Source organism: Pelecanus crispus, chromosome 3, assembly GCF_030463565.1.
Source record: "Pelecanus crispus isolate bPelCri1 chromosome 3, bPelCri1.pri, whole genome shotgun sequence".
Lineage (NCBI taxonomy): Eukaryota > Metazoa > Chordata > Aves > Pelecaniformes > Pelecanidae > Pelecanus > Pelecanus crispus.
In genome coordinates, this window is record NC_134645.1 from 116,700,436 (window position 1) to 116,714,948 (window position 14,513).

The window sequence follows — 14,513 nt, forward strand, 5'->3', positions numbered from 1 at the left end:
GATATTACTGTGCAGATCAGCAACGGAAGCAGACACAACCCAAACACAGTTTTGTGTACATTCACTGTATTTGAATTGGCTTAGAAGTTGTATGTATGTATTAAACCCAGCTGATTTACAGATTTTGTTATTTCTTGAGGTTTGCCTACCTCGTCTAGACTGCAGGTTTGGGGACATCAGAGGACTGATCCTTGCCTCATTTACGCTAGCTTATTCAGTGCTGTATTCTGCTTTCTACATGTATAATACTAGTTAAAACTACTTTCCCAGTAAACTTTCCCACTGGGACTCGCTTACATTTTCATCTGAGTAACTGCAAAAGATGCTACTTCTGATACAGGAGTAGTCCAGCAAAGTAGTCTATACGTGGCATGCAGACTGTTATTACTCAGAGTAACCCTCCAATTTCCTGCCTATTAGAATGTAAGGAAGGATGTATTAGCAATGCAAATATTGTTTTTTACGTGTCAGCATTTCTGAAAGCCGAGAGTGGCCTGTAAGTATTGGTACCATCTGCAAGCTGAAGCTGAAGCAATGGTTTCGAAAGAGGGAACAGTTTAATTTATGGTTTTTTTTAGTGTATGCTCTAGCCTATGGGACATTGCTTAACACCTAGTAAATCATGAGGTAAAATCTAATGCAATACACTAAGTGATTGTAGTCTGTTTAGTAACATTATAAATGTGTATTAACTACACTGAGACCTTGTAGTTTGACTCTAACCACTGGAATTATCCTTTTTTTTCCCCATCCTCAGCTTTATGAGTCCACTCTGCATGCATTTGCCTTCTCCTATTCTATGCTGGGAGAAGAGATCCAGCTGCATTTTATCATCCCAAAGTCAAAGGAGCATCATTTTGTCTTTAGCCAACCAGGAAGACAATTGGAAAGCATGAGGCTACCACTAGTCACAGATAAGGTAGATGCATAATTATATTTATGGCCATATATGGGAGAGAGAGACAACCAATTTTAAAGTTTGTTGTATTAGGATTCTTTACACTTCTGGTCCTGCTGTCAAGAGATAATGAAGATGTCCTGATACTAGGCTTGTATTTTCTCCCAGAAGGGGAGACATAAAGCAAAACTGTCAAGCTACTAATAAGGTGTTTCTTTTGCTCGTTTTCAAGGTTGATCCTTTGGTATAAACACCCTTATCTGTGGGAAAAGGTCTTTGATTATGTGTTTAAGATGTTAAAGTGAGGATGGTTTCAGCAATGAGCCTCAGAGACACGGTTTTGTTTATCATACACTTACTAAGAGGAAGCAATTTTTTACTGTAGAGGAAGGCAGTGGGTTATCCTGTCTTATTCTGCATAAATGCTCACTTGCTTTCATATAAAAATAAGGCTTTCAAAGAATCTTTGTCATGGCTTCAAGATTGTCCAAAGAATCACATCACACTTGTAGAAAACACTGTGTAAGGTCATCCATTTGACAGGCTATGCAAACTCTGATGTTGGCCTTTACAGTGACTCCTAATACCCACGTCTAAGATGAAGCTGTGCCTTGCTCAGGCCACGCTACTTGGAGTATTGAAGCAATTTGTGGAACAGTAGTAAGCAGTAGCACTTCTATCCTGTAGAAAATAAGCTGCTTCCAATAAACAATAATCAATCAATACCACCTTCCTGTTCAGGCTTTTATGTCCAGTTCAAGTTTGAAATGGGAGAACCCAGGCAGCCACACAGCAGCAACTGTGCAATGTGAGGATGAAACCTCCTGCTCTTCCTCACCCAGTAAACTTGTGCTTGGCTACGCAGTCAGAAATGTGCACTGGGTCCTCGTGGATTCTTTTCCTGCTTCTGCCACTGACCTGCTTTGAGGCTTTGCCAAAACCATTTATTCTTCCTTTGCTTCTTTTTCTGTTCACTTGCTCCGAAATGGTGCCTGCAATCTTGCTGCAAGCTTGAAAAGTGCTGTGGGATATAAACCTGGAATATTAAAACATTATAAAATATTTTTCTTGATCCACTCTAAATTCCCTTCCATGAACTCCACTGGCATCAAATCCACCATTTTGTGCTTTGGCAGTTTTAAAACTGGAGTGCTTAATTGTGAAGACTTTGGAGAGTCTCTGTAAAGAGGCAGACTTTCATTCTGGGTCCTTAATGACCTTAGTAGGAAGCAGGCTCAAATCAGTGGCCCAGACTAGAACAGTCCCAGATGTCTGTAGAAACAGGGCTTTCAGAAGCTGTACTATCAAACTTGGAAGCACCTAGTGAGTTTCAATGCATTCAAGATTGGGTGATAGCCAGTCAGAAGGGTTGTATTGCAGTTTTGGAGTAACATGTTTCTTACCATCTTATGTCATATGGACCTAAATCCTTTTCCAGATCTAGCCTCAAGGTCCCTGTTCACTTGGCAGGTCAAGGTTAGCAGTCCTATCCAGTCTACCACACTAGAACTCTACCACTAAGCTACGTGATTGAGTTTTCTTTTCCCAACTTTTAGAAAAAAGTTGCTTATTTCCCTGTTAAGCTGATTTAAAATGTAGCAGTTTGTCCAGTGTCAGTGAACCTGATTTATTCTCCTGAGGGATCTGGTTCTCTTTGTTTAAACATCCTCCAGTTTAATACAGAAACTCACACTTCTTTTCACGTACAGAGTGAAGATTACATAAAAAGCCCCACTTTTACTCCCACCACTGGTCGTCATGAACATGGCCTTTTCAATTTATATCATGCAATGGATGGAGCCAGTCATTTGCATGTTTTAGTTGTCAAGGAATATGAAATGGCCATATATAAGAAATATTGGCCCAACCACATCATGCTTGTTCTTCCAAGCATTTTCAACAGTGCAGGAGTAGGTAAGTATAACAAAAAGCTCTAACAAATGCAGACACATGACTTGGGCCCTTGAGGTGTTGTTAACAGTGAAATGTAGATGCACACTTGTAGCTAGCATATCTGATCTGGTGATCTGGATTCTTTCTGAAGACAATGTGTCACAGTCAAAAATGCAATTCACTTAATCCAGGTCACCTAAAACAAGCTAGATGAATTGCACCCTAGAAATACTTACTCTCCTCTATTGATTTTAAAGGGACCTGAGGTTTTTAACTCAGATGCAGTTACCTGCTCTGTTTCCTTGTGGAAATAAGTTATGTACTATTTGCATAGGCAGTGATGCACTGATTGGGTACATCTCTTAGGTAGATTCTGCTAATATAATATCTCTGAAATACTCAGCACCTTGCTTTTACTTCTGGAACAACTTATAGACAGCAGAAGTGACAAACATTCGAAGTAGATCCTCAGGGGAAATTGTTCCCATGTTATTCAGTTGGTCAATCAACATCTCTAGATGTTTGCACGTAATGATGCTAGTGGAGCCAAATATCTGTCAGGTTAAAAGAATCAGTCGCTAAACCCTTAAGACACTACCAAATCTTTACCACAGAAGTCAGGTTTCATTTTGTGTGCTTCCCAGTGGGGTTCTATAAGTCACTTGCTTGGCAAGTGACAAAGTAAGTTGGCTCTGGGGAGCGTTAGGGTGTTAAAATTTTCAGAGTGATTCATACCCTGGTCTGCAGAAATATTCACTTCAAAAGGCTTCCAAGTTAAAGCAAACAATTTACTTTTAATCTACTTTTAATCTGATGGTTTATGTCCTTGGTTTCAGGTGCCGCACACTTCCTGATAAAAGAGTTGTCTTATCATAACTTGGAGCTTGAACGAAATCGTCAGGAGGAGCTGGGGATAAAACCCCAGGATATTTGGCCTTTCATTGTAATTTCAGATGACTCCTGTGTTATGTGGAATGCAGTAGAAGTTGATTGTTCAGGAGATAGGAAAAGGTAAGTAAAGTAATATATGTTTTTTCAGCTGATCTCTTTTAACCTTTCACTGCATATCAGTTTTGAAATTATGTTTGAGATACTACAACTTTTACCGTGTACTAGCAGAGAATAATATTTGCTTAATGAGAGAAGTATTTTCCCTAGACATCTGCCTTTGCATAGCACATAGTTTAGTGCCTGTTTTTCATTCCTGTTCCCTGAGGATTTAAGTGCCCTGCAGCCTTTGCTGTATAGCTTGACTCTGGTTCAAACTGGAGTTACTTGGACTGCACTTTAACTGCAGATTTCAGACTCTATAAACAATCCCTGATACGCCGGGCAAGCATGGGCATTCACATGTACATTTTTAATAGGATTTTTCTAAGGAAGCTAAAAGACATTTCTGTGCAGATTGTGCAACTGATTTCCTCTGGCTCTTTTGTCAGTCCCAGTCTGTATGGCTCCTTCCTTAGTTCCCCAAATCCCCAAACAAGTATTTTTGTTTTCATTGCTTTAGAACATTGCTCGTACTAGATATTTTTATCTATTCCCAGAATGGTGCTATGCAGGCTTTACAGCAAACCTTCAAAGACAACTAAACTCAGTGAAAACTGAGATTTATGGACTCTAGGGGTGGGCTAGGAGGATCTTATACTTTGCACTTAAGTTATGGCACAAAGCCATCAACCCTCCCAGAGTCACTTGGAACATTATCCAGGTAACTTTAAAAGTTTACATATCTGAGTGACTATTTTGCAAGACACAGACTAAGTTTCAGATCTGTCATACCAGTCCCCACCACATAAGAACTATTTAAGTTTTGATCAGGGTGAGAGACAAAAAGTTGCAGTAAAGTAAGACAACACTGAAGTTATCTACCTGATACTCATAACTACTTTTGACTGTTAAGAATTGCTCTTCAGCTGAATGAGATTCTGAATGTTCTCTATATACTTAATACATTTTCATAATTATTGTAGTGACTATACGTGGACTGAAAGGAATGTTTCCTTGAAGCAAATTCTGCAACATATTGAAGCAACTCCCAATGTCACTCACTATGCCTTAATTGGGATGAGGAAATGGTCCAGTAAAACAAACAGTGCTGAGATCAAGGAACCATTCTCCTGCTGCCATGTGCATGATTTCATTATGCTGAATGTCGATCTGACACAGAATGTACAGTACAATCAGAACAGGTAAGTGAATCAGTAGCATCTTTCAACAGAGATAATGAAACAAATAAAGGAAGTTTTACAAAAGCTCTTGTTGGTTTTTTGGGGAGGTTATTAATGGGATGCAGACAGATTTTGTTTCCTTACTGATGGTTCAAATCCTTCCCAAATTGACAGCAGCTGGAAAAAGACATTAATTTCCATTGTTCCAAATAAAACAGTCATGCTTGAATTACAGGGTAGACACACTCAGCAGTGTGCCCTGCAGTATTGGTCCTCCAGTTGTCTAGTCCAAGTGGCCTTTTGTTAAATGTTGCAGTTCCCCTCCTGCCCACTTCCCTGCACTCCCTTCCAAAGGCAGCAGGGGTGTACGGGTGAATGGTGCATAACCAAGTCTTGTTCTGACATGGAACTGAGATACAGCTGGGCTTTTTACCCTGAGTAGCACGACACTGGAGCATATCGCATGTGTGCTCATCAGGACAATCAGAAGAAAGGAATAAATAAACCTCGTTAACATTGGTGGTTGTTTCTCACACTCAGCTGTCTCATAAATCCCACTTTTTAATTTATTGTGCCACATAGGATGTATCAGATTATAATATTGCCATACACAGTACCACCACAGTTCCCAGACCTGTATTCACTAGGTACATCACCTCACAGAATTTCACTGATCTATGTGACATAAACTGTGGTTTTGGCCCCATTTCTGAGGGACAAGCATTTATGACAACAGGAAGAAGTAGATATCATTACAGGTGGGATTCTCTTGTCTAAAGCTGGTCTTTAGGCACCTCAGAATATGCAAGGTGTCCATATGGGGCTGACAGGTATGACATGAAATCTACACGTGTTTTTCTGTAAGCTAGGTGGGATACTCAGGTAATCTAAAATGGCTCTATGCACCTAGACTTAGGTAACTGAACATCAGTCACTGTACTTCTCATAAGAACTCTCCTATCTCAGGAAGATGTCTTTTGAAGTCCAACTTTACTTATAACTGCAGGGAAGCACTTCTGCTTTCATTATTCTGTAGATAAACAGATGACCTAAATTCCTATTGTCACCAGCCTCACACTCTAAAAGAGCATTTTAAACTTGCTCCCGTGCATCCCCTAGTACAAAACTCTGCTCCCAGGCTGTCTAACTGTACTACTGTATGAAGCTTTATGAAGGGCTAATGAAGAGAACAACAATAAAGCAAAATGATGAGTATAGGCAGCAACATTAAAATGTCAGGAATGCCAGATCACACCACCCATTTCCTGCCTTGTGTCTTTAAACCATGTGTGGCTCACCATAATCCTCTGTGTGTGTGCTGTGGAGCCTGAAGTATTGCATGACATTCCAAGCCTGGGCTGGCAAGGGAAAAGGTACATTTTAAAACACACAGACACTGACATTCAGGGATACCAAATATCCATGTAAACATTACTAAGATCAAAGCCGAGACTTCAGAAACATATAATTAAATGCCACATTTCTCACTGATGTTCACTCTTGCAGTAATTGCTCAGCTCTCTTAAATCAGCTCTCTTAAATCCAAGCCCTGGATGTTAATCCAACAGTTCTGCACATCATCCTGTTTGCTGTGTAATAGCTACATTCAAAATGGAGAACTGAGTTTGACTTTTTCAAAGGCCAGGGAATTTGAATTTAGTTAGCTTTAGGAGTTCAACTTTTATTCTGCTTATTTTTAAAATAGATCAAATTTAGCTCAGGGATGTTTGGCCTCGTTCTGCTTAATTTATTCCTATGTCTCAGCAGTTCTGGTGTATTAAGAAAAGACTCCTTGTCTTCAAATAGTTTTTGTCTCTACTGTAAAATTACATTATTTCTGTAGAGGAATATTGAAAAAATTTACAGGATATTCATATTCTAAGGGAAAAATGAGTAGTCAGAGACCTCTATGCATTTGACAAATCAAATGTAGGGCCTCATCCATTTCCTTGGAAGTCAAAGGAATTAATTTCCTTGACCTTATTTGGGGTAGTAATGTACTTTGCTGTTTTCTATGACTGTGTTATTGTAGTAAAAGGCAAACAAAATATTTTAACTCCTAGGTCTTTTCCCTGGCAATTTCCTACCTTTCTCCTTCCACTTTCCTTTGTGTTTCTGTTTTTTTTTCCCCCTACGTGGTTCCCTCCCTCATTCTGATCTTCTTGAACTCATTCTAGCCTCATTTATTATTACAAAGCTGAAGCCTCTTTCCCTGACTGATAGGTGCTGATGGAGGGTCAATACGTTTGACACCTGTCCTTTCTATGGTGCTGATCAAAGACCATGAGTGCTTGCATTTGTTACTGTGGGATGAGAAACATTGCTCTGAACGGCTATGATTTTGTTCTTCCCAGATTTACATGTGATGATGTTGACTTCAACTTGCGTGTCCACAGTGCTGGCCTTCTCATCTGTCGGTTCAATCACTTCAGTGTCATGAAAAAGCAAATTACAGTCGGAGGACAGCGATCCTTCCACATTAAGTCTAAGGTGGGAACTGAGACCTCTGTTTCATTATTGTTAAAATTCTGGTTTCTTTTTTTTACCCTGTAACCAAGAAAGCTGAGGTATTTTGGTGCATCACCAGTTGCCAGTAATGGGGTATGTCTGCCTTTTTTTTTTTAATTTATTTCTGAAATCCACAATATTCTTGGCATGAATGGATCTTTCCTTAATAATAATTTTCCTTTAAAACTTTTAAAAACACCTGAAGTGTGTCTTTACAATCCAGGTAACCATTCACTAGGAGTTTTTTTCTATAGCTGTTGAATTGCTCATCTTCATATCACTTTATATGTAGGGGTACTTTGGGTTCAAATAAGAAACCCCAAAGAAGCTATAAACACAAATATAATTCTGTGAAACTCTGAAACTTTTTTGGTAGCAGATATTTTTGGCTGACTGACTTTGCTTCTTATATAGGTCTTAGATTTATAGGATAGAGATATATTTCATACTAACCAAAATTCAGGTAAGTACACATTGATTGATGAGGATTGATCTGTATCAGAAATATTTTTCCTCATAGGTATCTGACACTCCAGTTTCAATCTCACCTGCTCAGTACATTTGTGCTCCTGACAGCAAGCATACCTTCTTGGCAGCCCCTGCTCAGTTGCTCCTTGAAAAATACCTCCAGTATCACAGCCATCGCTTCTTCCCTCTCTCACTGAAGAATTATAGCCATCCAGTGCTATCTGTGGACTGTTACCTTAACTTAGGACCACAGGTACTGAACAAAATAATCTTCAAGCAGCTCAAGAAATGTATAGGCTATGCGTTGGATGAGTTTGTTGATGCATTCCTTAATAACAGTTACACAGCCTTTGAAGAATCAGGTATTAGATCCCTATAATGTTAAAATCAAATTCTTAGTCCCATAGAGATATTATTAGAGGCTATAAATAAAGTACATGGAGAACAATACCAGAGTTGTCCTAAATACTAATGTAGTCTGTGAATTATATTAGATTCTGAATTAACACAGACCACATTTTTCTTTAAGAAGTGTTTTCTCAGTCTGCTATAATTTGGCCCTTCCTACAGCAAATTTCTTCCGCAAGAGTGTTTTACAAATACTACCTAGCCCTTAGAAAGCACTTCAGAATACAAATGGTTTAGTTCACTTTTGACTGATAAGCTGTGGCAGAGAAGCAAATACCAAGAAAACAGTCAGAATGGGAGAAGCTGACATTAGATCTCAGGAGCCGTTGACTCTCTCTGAAGGGTTTGGATCTAAAGCTGAGGTTGTACTTAAACTCAAATGTAGGTCAGATGATAGAAGCATGATACTAAGGTGGTGTTGTTCAGGAGAGAGAAACTGTTTTTACTTTACTTACCCGACTTGAATACTAAATGAAATTCAGTCTTGCTGGATTTACTAAACTTCTTTACCAAAACAGCCGTGTAATGACCTTCCCATATATGCTGCTCCCAGAATGTTTTGAACTGTATCTTTTAATTTCCTTTCTGGCTGAGCTTTTACAGGTCTACGTTCCCACCATGCTTGGAAAAACAAACTCTGTGGAAGGGCATTGTACTGTTACTGTCCTCATCCATTGCATACTTTCAGCTCTAACCCATTCAGCACATGAAATGAGTTCAATTCAGTTCTGGAATTGTTACCTGAGCTGCAATAGATACAATAGGATTGAAGGAATATGGATAAATATAGGCATCCCGGGCCGGAGTCTCAGTTGATGTGGGTCAACCTTCCTCCTCTGAATCACGCTGATTTATGCTAGATGAGGGTCTGCCCCAGCTAAGTAGTACAATGGCACTTTGGAAACAAAGCCTTACGTGGAAGAGTCCTTAATTTAAATTTATAAATCCTGAAAGAGTGCTGTAAATATTCCTGATTCCTAGTGGATTTGGACAGTAGCCATAAAAACAAACCAGACAAGAGGAAACTTCGCGCATTTATGTATATGCACAACTCTACTGACTTGAGTGATCCTATCATAATATAAATGAAACTAGGCATTTCTAAAGGGTTCTTTTCATGTCTGACTGCACAGTTACTGTCTTTACTCATGTGTAGATAAACTGTGCTGAGCAGGTAACAGCATTATGCTTGTGGGGAGCTATTGTTACTGCAGCTTTCAAACCCTATCGTATCTAAACCTCATGATAATAATAGTAATGAATAGTAACAATTAATACATAGTTATGAATAGTGCTTTTATGTAGATTTTTAATAAGTAGAGGGATGTTTAGGAAGGAATTATAAAGATCACAATATCTGGAGTGGGAAAGCAAGTATGAATTTGAATCAGGTGCAGATACTGAAAGCTTGATATCAAGTCTTAGCTTTATATAGAACCTTGAAAAATGTTAATTTTTTTTTCCCCTCTCCCAATCAGATTGCAGTTTGCTACGTGAGTTCTCGGCCTCACTCTCTGAATATCAGTTCCTCTGGTTTGACATTCAGTGGTCTCCTGCTATACCTCTGTGACTCCTTTGTTGTAGCTAGCTTTTTGAAGAAGTTTCATTTTCTTAAAGGTGAGCTGGAGTAATTTTATCACAGAGAATTATATGACCTGGTCTCTGGGAACCTGGGGAAAAATGTATTTGATATGAAAATATACAGGTATATATGTATATGCATGTATTCATGTTTGTCTTTATATGTCCCACTCATCTTTGATGCTTGATCATGGTGGCTCTGTAGTGTAGTAAACTGGTGTATAACAGTGCTATAAGTTCTGCAGGTTTCTAAGTGGGGAGGAGTGTTGGATCTGTATCATTATGCCTAGTGTATATGCCTAACTCCTTACTTTATGTTTGAAAACTGAGTATTTGAGATTTATGTATGAAGCATTTGCCTATTGTGTTCTTGCAGGTTTTCTGATTTTCAGTAGAAAATGGGTGATGGACAAGCCTCCATCAAAATCTATTTACTATCCTTGGAAATAGAAGCTGCCTCATTTAATATTTATTCCTAATAACCAGTTTCTCCATGTAGTCTTTGTGATAGTTGGATAGCAGTGGAGACGAATAACTTCCATTTGTATTGCAGGCAGTCACATTGCAAACTTCTTTTGGATTGTTCTGCTACTATCTTAGGCATTTAGCGCTCTGGGGATTTGTTTCACTCGCAGCTATAATTGTCACTGGAGGACGAACACCATGGCAAATGCCTTCTTGAAAGAGGCAGAGTTGTTATGAACTGCTGTGTTCTTTATTGCAGTTAATACAGTTTCACGTAGGTATGTGCAGCAAAGTGCAAATTGGGGGGTACAGTACTTTTACCTGCACACGCCACTGAAGCCATACGAGTGCCTGTGTCTGTGCTCATTCTGGAGCAGAGTCCACATTTTAATCAGCCTGTAGTTGGCTATCAGAGTAACTGCAAATGAAAGCAGTGCTTTTGTACTGCATTTTTTGAGTGACCAGAGGCTATCAATCAGTATAATTTTACATAAACCAGACGATTTTTATAGAGTATAGCGCAAAGTGTATTTGAGTTGGGATTCCTCCATCTCCCTTGGCAGTCTACATGATTTTCTAACCCGCCGCATGAGCATTAAATACCACATGACTGTCTGTCTTGTTTCTTCTTATTATATTCTCAGCTTTTTTTTTGTCTTGGGCATTTCCACTTACCTCACCATCTCTCATTCAGATTACTGAATACTGACGAGATAATTATTTCCTCTTAATTGAGCACTTTTCTTAGAAGCCAGGAAATCATGCATACAAGTTAAAATAGTATCAGCATACCAGTCAAGACAGTTGCTATTGTTTACTAAAATACTGTATTTCTTACTTTGGCATTCTGGATTTGCCTGTGTCCATAGCCATATAGACCAGATTCTTCTTTGCTAGCACATTAGTTTACCAATCCAAAAAGTGCTAAAGTTTGTGATTAGTTTTAAGGACATGTGTTTAAGGACATTTCTGGTCAGCAAAGCACGGAGAGCTTAATTAGCCATCATGGTGATTGACTTGTGGTGTAAGTGTTTTGCGGAGTGAGGGTTTCACTCAACAAGGTAATGATCAGTAGGGCTAGAACAGCAATGGAGGTAGGGCTTTATCTTGTTTTCTGCCAGGGCCCATCACCACCTCCTTCAACCTGGCAGTTTTACCCTTCCTTACACTAAAGAGTAGGGAATGTAGTATTAGTCCTGTTTACTAGATGAATACTAGATACCTCAAGTTACACAGGAAGATCTTGATCAATAGGGAGCTGAAAATAGCTCTCCTTAGTCCTACATAAGTGTCTCAATTTTCTGCCAAGCCCATTTGTAACTCCTGTTGTGAAAGTGGTGGAGTTCTACACATGCTAAGGGGTGCTGGGAGCTGGATGATCTGAGAACGAAGGGGATACTCACGTGGGTTTCTTTTTATCTCTTTGCTTAGGTGCCACCCTGTGTGTGATTTGTCAAGATCGCAATTCTCTTCGCCAGACTGTTGTCCGGCTAGAGCTGGAAGATGAATGGCAGTTCCGGCTGCGGGATGAATTCCAGACTGCCAATGCAAAAGAGGACAGACCGCTTTTCTTCCTGACTGGACGACATATCTAATTGAAGAGAGATACATTTTCTGAATGATACGAGAGACTAATTGCCACCATCTCATGAAATGACTTCTGAGAGGCTCTGCTTTCTGAACAGAAACAGGACTGTTTTCCATTGTTTATTAGAATGATATCTAATCAGACAATTTATGCTCATATTTCCAAACATTGAAGTGACTTTTCTAATTTAATTGTCTGATGGAAGTCATTCCTAATTCCTGGGAGAGACGCAGAAACTTACTACTCCACATGGCGGAAATAATTTTGGATCAGAAGTGAGGTCAATGAGTGCACCACTTCTGTGACAAAAAAGACCACATGCAAGTTCATAAGCAAGAATTTTAGAAAACTTTTTGTACATTCCAGAAATAGAAAATGTAAATTTAGGAGCAGATTTTGTTTTACAAGTCTTATTTATGTAACAGTTGGCACAAGGAAACAGGAATTATTACAGTTTTGTAGTATACTGCTACTGATTGATCCAGGTAGGCTTTTTATATGAAGAGTTGTAAAGTATATTTCTTAAACAATGGGAACTCAGTTGGAGCCTTAATTTTTGGAACAGGTGCCACACCGGATAGTTTTACCATACAGGACTCTTGGGATAGAAGCAAAATTATATGTCTGGTTTTATTAGCATAAGGAAGAGAGTCAAGAAAGTAGATTTTAAAATAAGATCTGAACATTTAAACCTGAAACTGAAATTACCTTGAGTAACTGAAGAGATCAAATGGAGAGACTGACCTGCAAGTGACTTATTACATCTAGAATAGTGGTGTTTCCTGGTTTCTGATTAAATTGCTGCACTGGCTGCAGACTTCAAGCTGGGCCCAGTGCACTCAAGACAGCAGATGAGATGGTTCTGAAACACTCCCAATACACTTTCTGGGGATATTTTCTTGCCAAGGTGCTTCAAAAGAGTGAAAAAATGGAGACTATATCTCTGAGAAATTCAGGTGGAAATCTAAAAACATGTTCATGGCTTCAGGTGTCACGGTATTTTGTGTGCTTTAAATGTGAAGTCAGTGATCATGGTCTTTGTCTGGGTTTTTGGAAATATTCTCTGAGTTGCAAACTTCATGTTTGTCTTTATAGAATCAGTGTTAACTTCACTCATTCCAGCTGCAGGAAGGATGAGTATAGACATTGTCAGAAGATATTTAATATTTGGGCAGTCCTTTCTTGCTGGCTACACCAATGGGAGGATCATTGATTTTATACTGATGAAATGCCATTAGATGGATGAGTCCATTACAGTACTGGCCTTGAAATGCAGACATCAGTATGACTGTGCCAAACAGCTAAGGGAAAAGGTAAGTTCTGTAAGTTTGAGAGACAGAGATCACTATTTACTAGATAACTGCTAGAAATCAGTGTGTGTTTCTGTATTTCATTGTCCTTGTTTCAGAGTGAGAATTCACTTGGTTTAAGTTTTGGGAAGCAAGGCGAGCATTGTCCTATGTAAATAGCATTACGTGTTCAGTTTTCACCAGTTGATTAGTTAATTTAAACTTTTTTAAAGAAGTGTGACATTCATGTCTAATCCATCCTTTATAAATAAAGTTCATGCTGCGTGGACATCTGTCTTGGTGATGTACAGGACTGTCAAGTATGCTTTTGTAAGGAAAAAAAAAGAAAAAGTTGGCTGAAATTAAGGAATGCTCTGAACTGATCAAGAGAAAATACAGTACGACTTAATGGCCTAAAGCATAATGCAGTCTCAAAGGTATAAGAGTTTTTACAAGAACTCAGAACTAAAGATGGTGAGTTGAAATCTTCTTTCCTGTAACCAAATACTTAAACAACTTATACCAAGTGTCTGTAAACTTTCCCTGTGTTTTTGACCCAAGATTTGCTTTGCAAGTCTTTAGACATCCATTTTCTCCAAGAAACTGAAAAAAGGCCTCAAATATATAATAATAAATAAATAAAAATAAATCACACCCTTTCTTAACGTTCTCTTTTGCTACAAAGTCTTCAAAACTTCGACAAAATGCATCTGCTAGTGGGCTGAAACCAGCATATTCGAGTGTTGTTTCACCATTAACCTTTTGCTCCATGAGTTACCTACTGTATCCTGTCTACAGGACAGGGGTCTCAGGTCCTGGCCTCACCAGATGTATGTCTATCGTATGGATAGACACAGCAATCATGTATATGGTGAAACTTGCTTGCACAGCACACTCCACCTGATGGAGCACATCCTGTTATAAGACCAGATATGCACTTACCGTGTGACCAAAATGCAGTAACTTTCCATCATACGACCAGCTATATACACAACATAGTAGAAAAATATGGCATTTTGTTCACAGGATGCCAAATAGTAATGGTGGATCAGCCAGGGAGAGCTGCTCTCCAGAGCTCCATCCAAAAGTTTCTTCATCCCTGACCTAGTTTACAAGCTAAGCTCCCTTAGACTGTAAGCTTTCGGGGAGAGGGACAACGTAGGGTTGTTCATGTCCAAGCAGGACTCTGAGGTGATACAGTAATACAAATAAATAAAAATGATAAATAAAAGCAAATCTGTTCG

At 39.0% G+C, this 14,513-nt stretch overlaps 1 protein-coding gene across 2 annotated transcripts in view; it reads left to right on the forward strand.

Moving 5' to 3' along the window:
• Positions 1-11,987, forward strand: part of GREB1 (growth regulating estrogen receptor binding 1) — a 62,394-nt gene extending 50,407 nt beyond the window's left edge. For both annotated transcript variants that reach the window (XM_075707379.1, XM_075707380.1), the window contains exons 25-32: positions 758-919; positions 2,608-2,812; positions 3,628-3,802; positions 4,765-4,983; positions 7,317-7,452; positions 7,991-8,191; positions 9,825-9,963; positions 11,824-11,987. In XM_075707379.1, the coding sequence (XP_075563494.1) occupies positions 758-919; positions 2,608-2,812; positions 3,628-3,802; positions 4,765-4,983; positions 7,317-7,452; positions 7,991-8,191; positions 9,825-9,963; positions 11,824-11,987 (1,401 nt within the window). The remainder of the gene's footprint in view (positions 1-757; positions 920-2,607; positions 2,813-3,627; positions 3,803-4,764; positions 4,984-7,316; positions 7,453-7,990; positions 8,192-9,824; positions 9,964-11,823) is intronic.
• Positions 11,988-14,513: the final 2,526 nt, after the last annotated feature.